The sequence below is a fragment of the Sorex fumeus genome, unplaced genomic scaffold (genome assembly GCF_029834395.1).
Source record: "Sorex fumeus unplaced genomic scaffold, SorFum_2.1 ptg000048l, whole genome shotgun sequence".
Lineage (NCBI taxonomy): Eukaryota > Metazoa > Chordata > Mammalia > Eulipotyphla > Soricidae > Sorex > Sorex fumeus.
Genome location: NW_026606105.1, coordinates 8,386,864 through 8,406,199, shown reverse-complemented (window position 1 = coordinate 8,406,199; position 19,336 = coordinate 8,386,864). Strand labels below are relative to the sequence as shown.

Sequence of the window (19,336 nt, the reverse complement as noted above, 5' to 3'; positions counted from 1 at the left end):
TAGGGCATTTGCCTTGCACACGGCCGACCTGGGTTCTATTCCCAGCATCCCATATGGTCCCCGAGCACCGCCAGAAGTAATCCCTGAGTGCAGAGCCAGGAGTAACCCCTGAGCATCGCCGGATGTGACAAAAAAAAATAAAAAGTAAGCTCCGGCCTTGTTCCAGAGACTCATAAATAAATCTCAAAAGAGATCAACTAGTTGCAAGATTTTCTCAGACACCCATTCCAAGATGAGTGAGACCTTTCATCTCAGAGGAAGGGTGGGCCAGCACCCACACAAAGACCCGACAGCCACCCCCACACCCCAAAGCCCCCACCAAGCCTCCGGCCAGACTGCCCAGTTAAATATTCTGTTCTTTCTGGAGCACGTGGCATCTCCAAACTCTCTGACCCTGTCATCCCGGTAGGGGCACGCCAGATTGGATGGGACGGAACGCAGAAGCCAACCAGCCTCCACTAACAAAAACACAAACACAAGGGCTGGAGTGATAGCACAGCGGGTAGGGCGTTTGCCTTGCACGCTGCTGACCCAGGTCGACCCGGGTTTGATTCCCAGCATCCCATATGGTCCCCTGAGCACTGCCAGGGTTAATTCCTGAGTGCAGAGCCAGGAGTAACCTCTGTGCATCACCAGGTGTGACCCGAAAAGCCAAAAAAAAAAAAAAACCCCACAAACACAGAAGGTCGAACTCGCAACCACAGCCCCTGGTGAGTTAGGAACATTTTCACAAATTTTCTCTCGGAAATATTTTTTGATGGTTCTGTTTGCCATTTAGCGGCAACACGCAGCATATGATAAATGACTGTGGGCCTGCGACGGGGGCAGGCTTGAGGGCTGCTTGGAAAACGGAGACAACGGAGGAGGGAAAGGAACCGTGTGGTGGGTTGGTGTGGGAATACTGAATGCCTGGAACAAATCATCACGAACAACTCTGTCGACCACGGTGCTCCAATAAAGTGGGCGGAGGGGGAAGAACGCCTCCCTCCGCCCCAGCATCTGCCGGGGACGACAGATGTCCCCGTGAGTGATGCTGACCGGCTGGGGACGGCCCCACACACAGCGCCCTGCACCCTCGCCTTCGCTGGATCAGGAACTCAATGACTGGGGGCTGGAGGTGAGGATCAAATCTGGGGTCCGGGGTGCAAAGCACGTGCCCCAGCCCTTGGAGCCATATTCCCAGGGCCACACACTGCCTCTGTATTGGGGTGGCTGGGGGTGTGGGCACCTCTGACACCCCGTTGCCAGTGGGCATGAACAGAACCACAGCATTAACTACATGCACGTGCAGGTTTCCTGATTACTCTCACTTTCCATTCCTGGGGCTGGAGCGTCAGCACAGGCGGGCAGGGCGTTTGCCTTGCACGCGGCCAACCCGGGTTCGATTCCCAGCATCCCATATGGTCCCCCGGAGCACCGCCAGGAGTAATTCCTGAGTGTAGAGCCAGGACTAACCCCTGAGCATCGCCGGGTGTGACCCAAAAAGCAAAACAAAACAAAACAAAAGACTACCTAATTCATTTTCCAGCCCCTCCCTGCCCCATCCTTCCCTTCCCTGAGATGTTCCTGCCACGGTGGGTGGGGTGGCAGGTCACGCCCACACTTGTGCTCACACAGGACCCCCTGGCCTCTCGGAGGCAGGGTCACCACAGGGGACCAGCCCGCTCGTAGCTACTTCCACACACCTGCAGTGCCCCGGGCTTCTGAACTTGGGACCACGGGTGCTTGTATGATGGGGTCCCGGGCCGGGCGCCCACCTCGCTCTTGTCAAGCCCACGCACAGTGAGCCACCTCGAGTCAGTCCCTCAGGAGGTAGATGGGCCCTATCTGGGCCCCCGTTCCTCCAGGCTGGATTAGTAAATACACAACCGCAGAGAAGGGGCTGGCGAGTGGGCTCAAATGGCGGTGGCAGGAGGCTCAGTTCCAACCCGGAGTGCCCCTGAGCACAGAGCCAGGAATAGACCCCTGACGCACCATCAGGACACCTCCTCCGAGGAGAAAAAAAAAAAACTATCCATGGGAAACAATAAATATCAATGATAAGCATCAATATCCAATATTTATTGATGCACTGATACAAGCCAAGTACGCTTTAAATAACAATATCACTTTATTTGTTAAAAAAAAAATAAAAATCTATTCTGCAAAGGAGTAACATGAGGTGCCTAGCTAAACAGGATGGGGTGGGGGCCGCCTCCACATGGTCCCACACATTCTCCATAAACCCAAAACCATGGGAACACAGGACCCGCTGAGTAGAATGTAAGTTAATAAACATGTTCGCGGTAACTGAATGCAGCGCCGGGCCTGCTGATACTGGTTGGCAGCTTGTGGACCGTGATTTGGATCTGGGGTTCCCAAACTTATTTGGCCTGACGCCCCCTTGTCAGAAACACAATCACATGGGGGTGGGGGGGTGGCACGGGAGTCTCCCTTCTTTTAGCTGAGCTCCAGGAAACTCTCCACTGAAATGCTGCCTCTGCAGAGGCATGGCAAGGAGAAAACCCCTCCCCCACCCACAGTCAGAGCTGCAGTAGCCCAGCTGAGCTCGGGAAGATGCCAGAAAGGGAAGAGAGGGAAGAGAGCCCAGGCCACAGGGAGCCGGACGCTGGAGAGACTGGCCCGGGCACACCTTCCGGGAAGCAAACGGTTCAGTTACTCTCAGCTGAGAGAGAATCCCCACTCTCACTGAAACTCGGGCAACTCTGGAGGATGGGAAAGTGGGCAAGGCTGGCATGGCTGGGGCCCTGGGTTTGACCCCCAGCATCACAGGGCCCCAGGAGCAGCACTGAGGGGAGGCCCCAGCCCCCTTGAATCACAGTGACCACAGCGAAACATGCCGGAAATCCTCAGAATGTGTTTTTTTTTTTAAATAAAGAGCCCGAAGGGCTGGAGAGATAGTACAGTGGAGTGGGTTGTATGCCTTGCACACTGCTGACCTGGGTTCGATCCCTGGTATTTATCCCCAAGCACCACCACCAGGAGTGATTTTTTTTTTTTTTTTACCTTTTTGGGTCACACAAGCAAAGATCAGAAGTTACTCCTGGCTCTGCTACTCAGGAATTCCTCCTGGCAGTGCTTGGGGGACCATACAGGATGCTGGGACTCGAACCTGGGTCAGCCGCGTGCAAGGCAAACACCCTATCTACTGCGCTATGGCTCCAGCCCCAGGAGTGATTCTTAAGTGCAGTGCCAGGAGTAACCCCTGAGCACTGCTGAGTATGGCCCCAAAACCGAAATAAATGTAGCACTGTAGCACTGTCCTCCCACTGTTCATCGATTTGCTCGAGTGGGCACTAGTAACGTCTCCATTGTGAGACTTGTTGTTGCTGGTTTTTTTTTTTCTTTTTGGGTCACACCCGGCAATGCACAAGGGTTAGTCCTGGCTCTACGCTCAGGAATTTACTCCTGGAGGTGCTAGGGGACCATATGGGATGCTGGGAATCGAACCTGGGTCAGCCACATGCAAGGTAAACACCATAACTGCTGTGCTATCACTCCAGCCCCTTATTGCTACTGTTTTTGGCATATCCACAGGGAGCTTGTCAGGCTCTGCCGGGAGGGCGGGATACTCTCAATAGCTTGCCGGGCTCTCCGAGAGGGACAGAAGAATTGAACCCGGGTCGGCCACGTGCAAGGCAAATGCACCACCCACTGTGCTATTGCTCCAGCCCACAAAATAAAATGAACTAATGAAATAAAGGACCAGAGAGAGAGAGAGTACAGTGGGTAGAGCACTTGCCTTGCATGACCAGGGTTTGATCATATGCTCCCAGTCACCCCATATGGTCCTCCAAGCCCAACAGGGGTAGCTGTGACCCCAAAACACAGAGAAAAAGAGTTTTACTAGAATAAATAAATCTGGGCTAGATTTATGTGGCTCAAGGGGTGAAACCCACACCTAGCAAGGTCAGGGCGCCCGGTTGGGTCCCTGGAACCGTATGCCCCAGTCCCCCCCCCCCCTCCCGCCCGTACCCAACCATATATGATCTCAGGAAGAAGTAAATAAACAAACAGAACAGTCTCTAAGCCAGGAAACTCACAGGGGCCCTGTGATGTTAGGGGTCAAACCCAGAGCGCCCAACAATCCTCCCACCCAACAATCCTCCCACAATCTTCCGTTCCCAGGCAGGCCCGAGGGAAGCAGGCCCGGGGATAAGAGGGAGTAAGAGGACCCTGGCCGTGTCCGGGGCTATCTCCAGGCAGGCACGGATCTGAGGCACAGCCGACCACAGTGAGACGGCTCACGGCACCCTTACCCCCACTGCAACACAGGTATCTCTGCACGCTGGCAAGCGGGCACCCCCCGGGGAGGTGCGTTGGAAAGGGGGTGCAGGAGAGCGGGTCTTTCAGCGGGGCAGGCAAATGCTCGGCCCCGGGTCCCAGATGCTTCCAGGGTTCTACTCAGTTTGTGCAAATTCTGGAGCTCTGGGTCTACTGAGAACTTTGCGGCCCTCGGGCTCCCTCCCCATGAGTACCCCCAACCCAGTGCTCAGCACACACCACCTCCAGGAAGGCCCTCAGTGGTTCCGCCTGGGCTGATACCCCCCACCCCGCCTCAGACCATCTCCCCTACCAGGCAGGATGACGGAGCACCAGGTCCCCAGGGACCCCCCCACCCCTTCTTCATCCCTCTCCCTCCCCGCCATTCTCTCACACCCAGCCTTGCCACCCCTTCCGCTCTGAGATACCCCCCGAATACGGCATCCCGGGACCTTCTCCCTTTCTGAGGAGCTTCTCTCTCGCCCTCCAATGCCAGGGGCCTCCCCTCCTGGGCTTTCGGTCCCTTATCCCGAAGGCCACCCCAGCCGCCAGCTCCCTCCTTCCCTGGGCGTGCCCTGGACCCTGGAGACTGTGCCTAGCCAGCTGCTCGCAGAGGAACAAGAGCAGGGAGTGTGGGCTCCCGCTGTGAGGGACACCCCCAATCTCCTGCTCCCAAGAAAGGTGTGAGCCTCAGAGGGCACCAGGACTGGGACGGGAGCGATAGCATGGCGGGGAGGGCATTTGCCTTGCATGCAGCTGACCCAGGTTCAATCCCCAGCATCATCCCACAAGATCCCTCAAGCACTGCCAGGAGTAATTCCTGAGTGCAGAGCCAGGAGTAACCCCTGAGCATTGCTGGGTGTGAACCAAAAAAGCCAAAACAAGAAAAGCAAAGAAAAGAAGGAAAGAAGGGAAGGGAGGAAGGAAGGAAGGGAGGGAGGAAGGGAGGGAGGGAGGGAAGGAGGGAGGGAGGGAAGGAGGGAGGGAGGGAGGGAGAGAGGAGGGAGGGAGGGAGGGAGGGAGGGAGGGAGGGAGAAAAACAGAAAGGAAGGAAGGAAGGAAGGAAGGAAGGAAGGAAGGAAGGAAGGGAGGGAGGGAGGGAAGGAGGGAGGGAGGGAGGGAGGGAAAAAAAAGAAAGCAAGGACTGGGACCAATCAAGGGCCAACTGGCCCGGACTCCTGTGTCCAGAGAAATTCCATAGATGGGGCTGAGTTCAATGGCCAACTGAAAGGCACTTCATGCATAGACGTGAAAGGCCGCATGGCATAGTCGGCGAGACCACAGGCACCCTGCCTCCAGCACCCCATTCAACCCGCACCCACGGAACGAGCCCTCAAGGGCTGGGTTGGACGCTCCACTCGCCGAGACGAGAGGGTCCGAGACGGTCCAACCCACTCCCGGGTGCCGCTCCTGAGCCGAAGGCAAGCACGCAGGCAGGGGTCATTGTACAGCCTGAGGGAGAGACACAGCAACACCTGGATAGCCTCTCGGGGCTCCTGACCGCAAGGGCTCTGAGCTGTCGTACCCAAGCGACAGGAGAGATCGACGGTGGTACCAAGACACAGCTTCTGTTTGTGAGTGCTGAGCAATCCTCATGTACAGGAGTGTCTCCTCCTGGGCTGATGTCCTGAGGACCTTGTTATTTTAGTGCCCCACACCTAGCCTGGTGCTCAGCTCACGGCAAAGGGTGCTCACAGAACGTTCCACGAGGGGCTGGAGCAATAGCACAGCGGGTAGGGCGTTTGCCTTGCTCACGGCCGACCCAGGTTCGATTCCCAGCATCCCATAGGGTCCCCCGAGCACTGCCAGGAGTAATTCCTGAGTGCATGAGCCGAGTAACCGCCGTGCATCGCTGGGTGTGACCCAAAAAGCATGCAGGTCTGGGTCAGACAGTCATGCACCGGACTTCACACGTCTGATAGGGTCTGATCCCCAGCACCCCATATAGTCCCCGGAGCCCTGCCATGAGTGATCCCTGAGCACCGAGCCAGAAGTCAGCCGTAAGTACTCCAAATGTGGCCCCAAAACCAAACCAAGCCCAAAAGAAGCTCAAGATGAGATTGGATGTGTTCAGGGTGGTTATGGCCCTACACTATTTCCCCCTGAGATCGGCTGCCCTCCCCTTCTAAACCCCATCAAATGTGGTTTGCTGCTCTTGATCTATCAGTGGTATAAAATAAGAGATGTCGCACGGCCAAGCACAAAAGGCTCAACCTTTAACAACACGCTACTAATCTCTCATACAAGGGCTTAAAGGCTCCTGGGTGAAACGCATCAATCTTCACGCATTTCCCTCTAAGAAACCTTCTTTGGATTATTTTTAGCAGATTATTCATAACAAGCAACAAAAAATAATTTATTTTGGTTCTGCATTGGAGACAGGGTCTGAGGTTCGGGATAGAAACATTCGAAATATGGTGGTGGGAAGGTGTAAGGGTCGTGGGATTGGTGTTCAGATATGAAATGTAATTGAATATTGTGAACAACCTAAAATAAAATTAAGTTTTGAAAAACCAAGACAAGGGCAGAAAATCAAAACCCACCCAGCCAATGTAAACAAAATTCCTGGAACCAATCAAAATGCAAAAAATAAATAAATAATGGGGGGGGGAGAAGAAGGGGAGGGAGCAGGAATGAGATGAATTAGACGGTGAGTCTCAGGGCGCCTGAAGTCACAGGTCCCCATGCAGTAAGCACTCAGCCTACAGGTCCAGCTGTGCTCCCCTCCTGGGGGGTGGGGGGCTGAACCCCAACCAGAAGAGGGGGGAAGGGGAGAGTGCCCATGAGTGGAGTCCGTTAGGACTGGCGTGACGAGAGTGGCAGGTCAGAGACTTCCAGACAACCCAGCAGAAACACTGAACAGAGCCCCTGCTCGCTGCGCCCTGCACCAGGCGTCTATGTCAAGGCATCCGCTTCCTCCCACCCAAATTTCACAGTGAATGAGAAATTGATTTGAATCCAGCAAAACACATTAACTTATTAACCAAAAAAAAAAAATGTCGGGGGGGGCATGTAGGATGGACTGCAACCCCACACCTGTGGTCAGAACACACCACAGGAGAGGGGAAAAAAAAAAAAACCAAGCGTGCCATCAAAACAGAGTGGAAATATCAAGACCACCAAGCAGAGCCGCGATGAGAGGAAACGCCACAAGGAATCGTCGCCGGGCGCCAGGCAGATCCTCCCCGGTGCCCAGGGACCGGGACCACGGCCCCCTCGGGGGACCTCCAGCTCTCGGGACCTCTCTTTGCAAGACTGCCTTTTCCATCTCCTTGAATGGGCCCAAACGGTGCCTCCACTCAAGGTCACCGTGTCTCTCCTGGGCCGGCCTCCCTCATCCCTCATGCCCGCCGTGAGCAGGCACCGTGCTGGACCCTGGCCAGGGCCAAGGAGCAAGGCTGGGACCGCTGGCCTCTAGCCAGGATCTCAGAGCAGCTTGGCGAGAGTGGGCTGGGGGGTGCCCGGCCCTCACCCCCCCACCTCTGACTAGTTTCCAGACCTTGAGCAAGGGAGCTGCATCCCCCGCCTGGCCTCCCCGCTGCACAACAGGCAGACAGCCATCTGACAGCAGCGCTGCTTCTCAGCCTTCCTTGGACCTCCCAGGGGTCCCCGAGTCTCGTGCTGGGGCCTTCCTTAGGATATTCTGGGGTCCCACAGCGCCCCAAGGGCAAATGCTGGCCTAGATTAAACCAGAGACTCTGCCCAGCATCGTGCTGGCACTAGGCTCCCGTGCTGTGTTGTGGGTGTGTGTATGGGGCGGGGGAGGGGAGACCCCTGAGATTTCTGCCGAGGGGCCTCACCCCCAGGTCTAGTTGCCAATGAACAATGAAGGAAACCTGAGCATGGGGCAGGGCCTAGGGGGTGCTGAGAGCCCAGAGAGAACAACTGGGCAGTCCCACATGGCACTGCCCCACCCGGCAGCTCTGCACACTGTCCACACTGTCCTCCCGTTGTTCATCGATTGGCTCGAGCGGGCCCAGTAACGTCTTCATTTTGAGACTTGTTGTTACTGTGTTTGGCATATTGAATACGTCATGGGTAGCTTGCCAGGCTCTGCCGTGCGGGCGAGATACTCTCGGTAGTTTGCAGGGCTGTCCGAGAGGGGCGGAGGAATCGAACCCGGCTTGGCCAGGCAGGCCTGCGCGCAAGGAAAACACCCTACCTCTGTGCTATCACTCCAGCTCTACTCCCGGGAATCCAGGGCTAGGAACTCGTTAGAAAAGTCTGTGAAGACGGCCGGAGCGAGAGTCCGGCGGGGAGGACACTCGCCACGCGCACGGCCAACCTGGGATGGATCCCTGCATCCCATCCGGGTCTCAAGCACCGCCAGGAGCAGTTCCTGGGTGCAGAACCAGGAGTCACCCCCTGAGCAGCAGCGGCTGTGGCCCCCGCCCCATAAAAAAAAAGTTAATCAGAAAAGTCTGTGATGAGAGACACAAGCTTCACTCACGGCAGTGATTTATTGTTTATATTTTGTTTTTCAAACAAAAGCCGGATAGCACAGTTATCCAGCTACGGCTGGAGTGATAGCACAGCGGGTAGGGCGTTTGCCTTGCATGCGGATGATCCGGGTTCGATTCCTCTGCCCCTCTCAGAGAGCCCGGCAAGCTACCGAGAGTATCCCGCCCCGCACAGCAAAGCCTGGCAAGCTCCCCGTGGCGTGTTCAATATGCCAAAAACCGTAACAAGAAGTCTCACAATGGAGACGTTACCGGTGCCCACTGGAGCAAATCGATGAACAACCGGAGGATAGTGCTACAGTGCTATTTTATTTTTAGGGGAGGCCGCTCCCCCACAGTGCTCAGGCCACAAGGATCACCCCCAAGGGTGCCGGGGGGGGTGGAGGACAGGGCCTGGGATCGAACCCACCACCTAAGGCTGGGTCTCCTGCTACGGCCACATTTGCACCTCAGGGTTTGAGGGGCAGAGCCGGGCAGGGAGGCAGGGAATCGCCCTCCACAGAGGCCGTGACCGGAAACACCGACCCTGGGCTCTACTTCTCTGGACGGAACACAGGGCCCGTGACGGAGACCAGAGGGAGAACACCAGTGAGCAAAGAACATGCGGACGGTGACCCTGCTACTTTGCTCCTGGGAACATGCCGGGTGGAAAGAGAAAAAGAGCGGGAACAGGGAGATGGCCAGGAGCCACAGTGGTTATCCCAAGGGAAGCTGTGGGCCTGGTTCGAGAGCCCAGGGGGAGGGCGCCCGCCTTGCACACGGCTGACCAGGGTTCAATCCCAGCACGCCCCATGGTCCCTGGAGCCTGCAAGGAGCGGTTCCTGAGTGCAGAGCCAGGAGTCACCCCTAAACATCACTGGCGTGGCCTAAAAGACCAAAACAAGCTGTGGGGGGAGGCGTCCGGCTCCGTCCGTTCATCGCTGCCTGGGGGTTCATTCCATCATTCCATTTTTGAATGTGCCTCCACCCCCAACCCAGCACCACTTCCCCTCCGCCCCGGCCCCCTCCCACACCCAGCAGGCACGCCAGCAGGCACACCCCCACTTTCCTAGGGTGGCCTCGTGCTGCAGGATACCTGCTCCCCTCCTCCCCGCCCCCCCGACAAACCTGGATCCCCCGCACACCCCCTCTCCACAGCCCCTTCTCAAAGCCCGCGACGGAATGTGAGCTGCCCGTCTCCCGGAATGGGACCTTATGGGTCCGGTGTCAAAATATTGAATGCGATCAAAGTAGAGAGAGAGAGAGAGAAATGTGGAAATCATCTGCCCCACAGGCAGGGGGAGGGTGTGGGATGGGGGTATACTGGGGTTTTGGGGGGTGGAGAATGGGCACTGGTGAAGGGACGGGTGTTTCATTGTATGACCGAGACTTAGACCCAAAAGCTTTGTAACAGTGATTCTATAAATAAAATTATAAAAAAAAATTTTAAAAAGGTGGAGTTCGGGGCTGGAGAGATAGCACAGCGGGGAGGGCATTTGCCTTGCACGCGGCCAACCCAGGTTCGATTCCCAGCATCCCATATGGTCCCCTGAGCACCACCAGGAGTAATTCCTGAGTGCAGAGCCAGGAGTAACCCCTGTGCATCACTGGGTGTGACCCAAAAAGCAAAAATAAATAAATAAAAATTAAAATTAAATTAAAAAGGTGGAGTTCATGCCCAATTTAATCAGCTAATCAGTGGCTGAATAAGTAGCAGTACTCCTACATTAAAAAAAAAAAAAAGGAATGGGACCTTCTTTGGGAACTGGGTGACGGCAGATGTCATGGAGATTGGGGGAGGGGGTCACATCTCACCTCGTAGGAGGGTGACTCCCTAATCCCGGGATGACTGTCCTTCTAAAAGAAGGAAACTGGGGGCAGGAGAGAGGGCAAAACGGGGGTTACGGAGCTGGCCTTCAGCACCTGGCACAGTGGGGTCCCCTGCACATCAGCGGGGTGGCCCCTGAACACAACGCAAGAAACGGCCCCAAAGCGCTGCAGTGTGTGACTCCTCCACCACCGCCATCACCACCACACACACACACACACACACATGCACAGACACACATATGCACACACACACGCACATGAACACATGCACACATACATGCACACGCGCATACACACACACATGCACACACACAAACACACACACACACATACACACACACACACACACACACACACACACCCCTGAATGCAGACACATACATTGGGAAGTCACGTAACTGGAGTCACGCTGCCACGAGCCAGAGAACTAGCAGCATCGCGGAGAGGGGCCTGGCCGTGAGCGGTGCCCAGCGCCGGCCCGGGAGTCTGGTCCCACTGATGCTTTCACCGCGACTCCAGTCCACCAAGACCAGGAGACAGAGACCCTGTGTCTTTCAAAGCGGTTCCTTTGTGGGAACTGATGGCAGACCCCCCGCAAATGGAATCTCCTTCCGTGAAGACTCCAATCCTCGCACACAAGCCCTGGGAGGACTCCGTCTCCCCAGGGACCCCTGCAAGGCGCCCCCTACCCCACCCCCAGCAAGAGCTGGAGCAGGATCCCAAGTCAGTGGGCAGACAGCATGGAAAGAAAGGGCTGATGGGTCCTGGGGACCTGAGAGTCGGGTGGAGGGAGAGAGAAGCAGCAAACGCCCGGGAGAAAAATAAAGACGGTCAGAGGCATGGACGGCACTGAGTTCTTTTGCAGAACCATGCTTAGGAGGGGCTGGGGAGACAGAGCATCGGGGAGGACAGAGCCTTGCATCTGAATGGCCTGGGTTCGATCCCTGGCATCCCACATGGTCTCCCCAAGCCTGCCAGGAGTAACCCCTGAGCACTGCCTGGTGTGACCCAAAAAGCAAATACAGGTCGTGAATGGGAGCCAGACGGTACAGGAGGGAAGGCATTTGCCTCGTGTGTGGCTGTGATCCCCGTTCAGGACCCGGCAACACGTATGGTCCTCTGAGCACCACCAGGAGTAGCCAGGAACAGCCCCCAAACACAACTCCCCCCATCAAAAAATTAATCAAAAATATAACTGCACGGTAGCACTGTCCTCCCATTGTTCATCGATTTACTCGAGCAGGCCCAGTAACGTCTCCATTGTGAGACTTGTTGTTACTGTGTTTGGCCTATCGAATACGCCACGGGGAGCTTGCCAGGCTCTGCCGTGCGGGCGAGATACTCTCGGTAGCTTGCCGGGCTCTCCGAGAGGGGCGGAGAAATTTTTTTATGACTAAAAATAAATAAATAAAATAAAAATCCTAATTACAGAAGGCCTCTCCGATTATAGGCGGTCTGGGGACAAACTAAAGAGAGGGATGTAATAAACCAGGGAGACACTATCCGAGATAAGAATGTTCCAGGCAGAGAGAACAGTCAGTACGAATAACTTCGATAAGCACATACCACTTTTTATGATTGGGTGGCGGGGGGAGGGGGGAGAGAGAAATGGAAAAACTCTATTGCAATCTTGAAAAGGTGTTTTAAAGTATGTAAGGGACATACCATCCAGATTGCATGTCCTTCTCTCCCGGAAGGGAGCATAACATGACGCTCACCATAACCATGCCGCCAGACCCTGGCACTGGGATGTTTCACTTGGGGCACCCCAGAGGGGGGCGGGTGAGACCCCCTCCCCGCCCCAAGGGACCCAGCCTCGGCAGCCAAAAAACTCCAGAACTCCACTGCCACCAGGCTCATGGCCGCTCTCCACATGCTCAGACAGAGCATCACCCATCAGTGAACCTTTTCCTGGACCACGCGGCCATGACACTTCATAGGACACACCCTGCCCATAGTCCAAGAGAACTGTACCACACTTGATGGGATTCAAAGTGGGGGGCACCCAACCTTAGGGGGAAATATTACATTGCTTCAGTTCTGCCTTGGGGCAGGGATTGGGGTTCAGGCTGGAAACACCCAAAATATGGTGGTGGGAAGGTGTAATGGTGGTGGGATTGGTGTTTGAATATTAAATGTAATCAAATATGGTGAACTACTTTATAAAATTAAAAAAATTTATAAAGGTAAGTGGGATGGAGAAGAGACCACTAAGTAAATGATGGTTTGGAGGGATCGCTTGGGATGGTGGATGCGTGCTGAAAGTAGGGTATGGACCAAACATGATAGCTGTTTAGTGCCTGTATTACAAACCATAACACCCAAAAGAAGAGAGAGAGTAAGAGAGAATGCGCCTGCCACAGAGGCAGGGGGTGGGAAGGGGTGGGGGTGGAGGGAGGGATACTGGGAACATTGGTGGTGGAGAATGGGCACTGGTGGAGGGATGGGTACTCGAATATTGTTTGACTGAAACGTAATCACAAAAATTTGTAAGTCTATAACTGTATCTCATGATAATTCATTAAAGTAAAAAATAATTTTTTTAATTTTTAAAAAAGAAATACTCGGCACTTAAAAAAAAAAATAGAGAGAGAGAGAGAGAGAGGCTGGTGCAATAGCACAGCAGGTCTGGCGTTTGCCTTGCAAATGGCTGACCGGGGGTGCGATTCCCAGAATCCCATATGGTTCCCTGAGCACTGCCAGGGGTGATTTCTGAGAACAGAGCCAGGAGTAACCCCTGTGCATCACTGGGTGTGACCCAAAAAGCAAAAAATAAATAAATAAATACACACATATACACACACACATACATATATATATGTATATATGTAGGGCACAGGGAGGTGGCTCGACTGACGAGCACTTGCTTTTCATGTGTGGGGCCCACAGTTCAATTCCCAGTGCCACAATACTTTTTGTTTTTAATTTTTTAGTTTAAAGAAATCAGAGGTACAGCGGGAGGTGAAAGAAGGGAGGAGAGCACTAAACTCACGGTAGTGGCTGACGCTGAGATGTGGAGGGAGAGAAAATTTCCATCAAAATATATTTCAACTTTTCTGTCATGTTCTATTTCTTTTACGTAGAAAGAAAAATATATTAACATATTGATACCTATGAATTCTGAAATCCAAGAAGGTGGATGTTCGTTATATAGTCTCTAAAACTGTATTTTTTCACAAAATAAAAATCTCTTCTCTCACAGCAATAAAAAACAGAAGGGAGGAGAGGTGGAGAGGGATGTGAGGAGCAGAGGGATAAGGAGAGGTGAGAGGTCAAGGGAGAGGAGAGGGGAGGAGGGAGGAGGGAGGAGCAAGCGGTGGAGCAAGGTCAGAGGGGAGGGAGAGCCCGAGGTGAGGCCTGAGGAGGTGAGGGGGGGAGCGACAGGACAGCCTTGCGCATGCTCCACCCGGGCTCAGTGCCCAGCATCTCATCGGGTCCCCCGAGCCCACCAGGAGGCATCCCTGAGCACTGCTGCTGTGGTCCAGAGCATCACAAGAGTGAGGAAAGGTGACGCTGCCTGGGGGCCTCGGAGCCTGGGCCCAGCACCGAGCCAGTGACCACTGTCCTGACCAGCCCGCAGTCCCATGGCCCACCTCTACTGGGCCGGCCCTGCTCTGCCAAGACCTTCATGGTGAAGCGAGAAGTGGGATGATATGAGGCAGGAGAGGGGCTGGTGCTCCTGCTCCTCCCTAGAGATTTGACTTCTCTGTAACTGTGGTAAAAATGTCCCCGACCTCAAAAAGCAAAAAAAAAAGAAAGGAAGGCCTGGAGTGATAGCACAGCGGGTAGGGCATTTGCCTTGCACGCAGCCAACCCAGGTCCGATTCCCAGCATCCCATATGGTCCCCTGAGCATCGCCAGGGGTAATTCCTGAGTGCAGAGCCAGGAGGAACCCCTGTGCTTCGCCGGGTGTGACCCAAAAAGGAAAAAAAAAAATGACCCCGACCCAACAAGGAAGTTCATCTCTTTCTCTTTGGCAGTGGGGGAGGGGGTTGTAGGCACACCAGGCAGCGCTCAGGGCTTATGCCCCTGGCCCTGCGCTCACTCAGGGATCACTCCTGGCAGGGGTCGGGCAACCTTACGGGGTGCTGGGGAATCAAACCCAGGCCGGCGGAGTGCAAAGTAAGCCCCCTCGCCCCAGCCCGTCCACATGAGCCGCGTCCAAGGTGGGTGAAGTAGCTTCAGAATGCTACACAAGGCAGCTCCAGAGGTGTTTTATCTGGCAGAGCTGAAACGCTGCACCCAGGAAACACTCCACGCCCACTGCCTTCCTGCTGCCGGCCTCTGAGGGACGCACGAGATGGCACCAAGGGCTAGCTAGAGGACTGGCCTGGCCGACACAGGGTCCCGGGTTCAAGCCGCAGCACCGCTGAATAGAGCCCCGGGTGGCCCCACAGCACTTGGGAAGAAGGCCCACCTGCAAACAAAACCGAGAACTGGGGGTTGCTCCTGGACTCACCCAGCAGGTGGCTTTTGGAGGCGGTTGACTCCAAGGAGCACCCCTGTCGGAGTTCAGCCTATCACAGACCATCAAGTAGCCATATTTGGGTTTCTGGTTTGGGGGTTTTTGTTTTGGTTTGGTTTGGGTTTGTTTGTTTTTGTCCCTGGGCCACACCCGATGGTGCTTAGGACGTACTCCTGGCTCTGCGTTCAGGAACTACTTCCTGCCAGTGTTCAGGGGACCATATGAGATGCTGGGGATCAAACCTGGGTCAGCTGCCCTACCCGCCGTACCATCACTCCGGCCCCTCAAGTGTCCTGGTGAAAGCAGGAAAAATAACACCACCGTCCACACACACCACATCTTGAGCCCGCATCCCGCCCACCCTGCAGAGGCATCAAAGACCTTCCGGACCACAGGCTTGCACGGGCCCTGGGGGAGGCGTAGGACACACCTGGACCCGCTCTTCCCGGCCCTTCTCCCAGTGGGCTGCACTGGCACCCGTGGAAGTATGTTTTCACTAAACTGGGTAGCGACCCCCACCCTGCTCAGTCTTTGAAAGGCGCCAACCACCAGGAAAACTGCAGTGGCCAGAGCTACTCGGGTCTGTGCATTCCGGGAAGCCGCCCCAGCAGAGGGGTCCGCATGCAGGTGCAGTAGACCGGGCCAGGCCGAGAGTCGCTGCTCAACTTGGCAGCTCCTGGGAGAGTTAACAGTTCACCCCCGTCTCTGGGGTTCTGCCTGGCTTCCCCCGGAAATGGGCTTCAGGAGCTGGTCTGTTGTGTCTGTGGGCGAGCGGGCGCGCGGGCGGGCTGTGTCCCCCGAACTCTGAAAGCACCCCGGTAAGCAGCCTCCTGCAGGCTTTCTGGCTCCAGCCTAATCCAGCACCCTGAAGATGATGATGGGCTCCTTCCGCAGGCCCAAACAAGCGCCCAGAGAACAAAGGAGGAAGCCAGGAGGGTTTCCAAAGAATCCCTAAACACTGGGAACAACCTGCCCATCATCAGGCCACCAGGGCCTGCCCCGGGCCACCTGTGCCAAGTCACCAGCCTGGGAACCCTCTCGCTTGTCCATGCCACCTGGACCGCCCTGCATGCCTGCAGGGGCCAGCAGGGCGCCCACCCCCCGGCACCCGCCTCTGGGAACCCTGCCCACCCTGATTTCCCCTTCCTCCTCACCCTTCCTCTGCTCACGGGGGGGTGCAAGGGCGGGTCTGTCTCCCCTCGAGGCCCAAGGAACCCCTACCCTCCCACCAGGGCCAGCTGGACCCCAACCAGCCAAGCTGACCCTGTGCTCACCGCTTCCCTTTCCAGAAATCTCTCTTCTCCCTCCCAAGCCCTCAAGGGGCACCGACCTTCCCCGCTCGGCCTCTGACCATCACCGAGCAAACGCAAACCCAGCAGCCACAAAGCAGCGACTCCCCGACCGACGTCCCCTGGGTCGGCTGCTGGGCGTCAGCCCGGGTAGGGGCTGACTCACTCCCTGATATCGCTGCCCCTCGGGGCTCACAGCGGTGCCTTTCAACCCAGCATTCACAGGGCGCTGCCCGCCACGCCCCTTCTCTCATCCCCCCCATGCCCACTCCAGTCCCTGAGAGACAGGTCAGAGCCAAGGAAGGTCACGGCAGCAGCTGTGGACGGTAAAGCAGGAATGAAAGTCAGGACCAGGTCGGTCCCTCAAAGGGCCTCCCAGAGCCGGAGAGAGAACAGTGGGGCAGCCGACGTGGGCTAACCCCCCCACCCCCCATCAACCACACACGGCATCACCAGGAGTAAAGCCTGAGCACCGCGGGGTACAGCCCAAAAGCCAAGCATATACATAGTCACTGTCACTGTCCTTCCGTTGTTCATCGATTTGCTCGAGCGGGCCCAGTGACATAGTGAGACTTGTTACTGTGTTTGGCATATGGAATATGTCACGGGGAGCTTGCCAGGCTTCGCCATGCGGGTGAGATACTCTCGGTAGCTTGCCAGGCTCTCTGAGAGGGGCGGAGGAATCGAACTCGATAATAATAAATAAATCAATCACGATCATCCTGTTGTTCGTCCATTGCCTCAAGCAGGCACCAGTAACGTCTCCTTCGTCCTAGCCCTGAGATTTTAAAAAGTGCCATATTTAAGGCTCTTTCAGGGTTAGGAGAATGAGACCCATCATTGTTACTGGTTTTGGGCAGATTGGGTATGCCACGGGGAGTTTGCCAGACTCTGCCGTGTGGGCAGGTAACATTCGGTAGCCTGCCAGGTTGTCCAAAGAATGATATAATAAGATGTCTGGGAGCTGGGTTTTACAGTCTCTGGGTCTTGGCTGTCGATGGGCTTACATGGCGCCCATAAATAAATAATAAATAAATAAATAAATAAATGGGGCTGGAGCAGTCGTACAGAGGGAAGGGCACTTGCCTTGCCTGCAGCCAATCTGGGTTCCTCCCCCACACCTATATGGTTCCCGGAGTCAGTAGGAAGCCCTGGGGACCACCAAGTATGGCCCTCAAACCAAAACAAATAAACACATAAATGGGTGTCCCAGCCCAATGGAGAGGATGAGCTGAAATGGAGTGGAAAAACTCAGCTGTGAAGCACAGAGAACAAGTGAGAAACCCTGAGAGAGATGCAAGCTGGCCCAGGGGTGATGGAGGCACCAACGGGGATGATGGAGGCACCAACGGGGATGATGGAGGCACTGACCGGGATGATGGAGGCACTGACCGGGATGATGGAGGCACTGACCGGGATGATGGAGGCACTGACGGGGATGGAGGTGCTGACAGACATAATGGGAGTGTCCAAAGGGACGATGAAGGGGCTGACTGGGACGATGGAGGCGCTGACACAGATGACAGCACACAGATTCAAGAGTCACTTCCTCCCCTCATGTGTGAGAATTCAGTGCCCGGCTCCAAATCCTCTCAGCCTCACTCCTAGCCAACTCAACCTACACACAGGTCATGCACCCCAAAGTCTTCACCTACATTCCGTATCCATCATGACATCCACAGCTACACCCTCCCTTGGGGCCGCACCCAAGACCAAAACCAACCCCTTCAGACCCCTCCCCAGCTCAGCTCATGCACCTGCTCCAGGAGCATCTCCGGGTCTCCCTTCCCCCAGTCACCCCTCTCCCACCCAGCCCGAGTCTACCCAGCACCCTTTATGCCACACCTTGCCGACTCCTGGTTCCCAGGGCTCCTGACCACGCCTGCCGGGTTCCCCGCCCCCACTCAAGCCACTCACTCTCCCTGGCCACACTTGGGAATGCCCGACGCTTCGGGACAAGATCAAACGGCGTGTGCACGCGTGTCACCACCCCTGCCTCACTCAGCCCTCCCACACGCGACTCCCATCCCTGCCTCAGACACGGCCTCTCCCCAACCCTTCGCAAGGCCTGTCACGGTCACTTCCTTGGCGAATCATCTCCCTGTTGCTTCTCTTTGTTCAACTTTCTGCGACTGCTGGTCGCCTCACTGACTCTTCCCTGAAGCCTATAAACAGGACACATCTGACACGCACTTTGAAACCTCCACTGTCCCCCACTGACCTGAGGTTACTGGGAGTCACTCCCACTTCGCCGGGGAACGCTTCAGACGACAAATCCTCCTGTGTGACCCACTTCAGCAGGTGCAGCTTGGTCCAGAGTCGGGTTTCTGAACGAGGAGAACTCGGGGTGGTCCTGCTCAGAGGGCTGTACCCCATCCTTGGACAATCCACTGGAGGCGAATCCCTCCCCTACCTAAGAACTGGCCTGCCATGGCCTTCCCAGGACTGCCTGTGACCTGCAGCTCCCCCTTCCGTCCCTCTGTCCTGAACGTCACTCTGCTGGGTCAGTCCAGGGCCTTCCAGCTCTGTGATCTCAACTGCCACAAAACGTACCCACTGAGCCCATCACTTTTGGTCTTTTGTGTCACTTCTGCATAGCTCACCACACCCGACTCCTGACTCTGCCCTCGGGATCACTCCTGGTAGGGCTAAGGGGACCTTAGGTGGTGCCGGGAATCGAACCCAGGTCAGCCTTGTGCAAGTAAGTGCCCTCTGCTGTCTTTGGCCCCCCCAAGTCCCACCAGCCAGGGCAGGGGTGGGGTGCTGGGAGCAGAGTCCTGAGGGAGGGCAGGACAACCCAAAGCACTTCAGGGTTGGCGGCACAAGCAGGAGGGCAGCGCGTTAGTGACCGAAAAGCTGCTTCAACACCCGGAGCAAGATGAACAATGAGCGCCGGGTCACACACGGCTCAGGACAGGAGCAGAGAACCCGCGAGTCCCCACTGCACCCGGTGCCACCGCATGGCAGACGTGTCTCACGTGCAGAAACATATTCACTCCAGAGCCCCCTGGGCTGGCTCAGGCCCCCCACAATCCCACACACTTACCCCA

The 19,336-nt window shown here is 55.8% G+C and overlaps 1 protein-coding gene across 1 annotated transcript in view; it reads right to left on the bottom strand.

Annotated features, from left to right (window-relative positions):
* Window positions 1-19,336, bottom strand: part of KIAA1549 (KIAA1549 ortholog) — a 121,965-nt gene that overhangs the window by 80,439 nt on the left and 22,190 nt on the right. Inside the window, exon 3 of the mRNA XM_056123970.1 lies at window positions 17,612-17,779. Coding sequence (XP_055979945.1) covers window positions 17,612-17,779 — 168 coding nt within the window. The remainder of the gene's footprint in view (window positions 1-17,611; window positions 17,780-19,336) is intronic.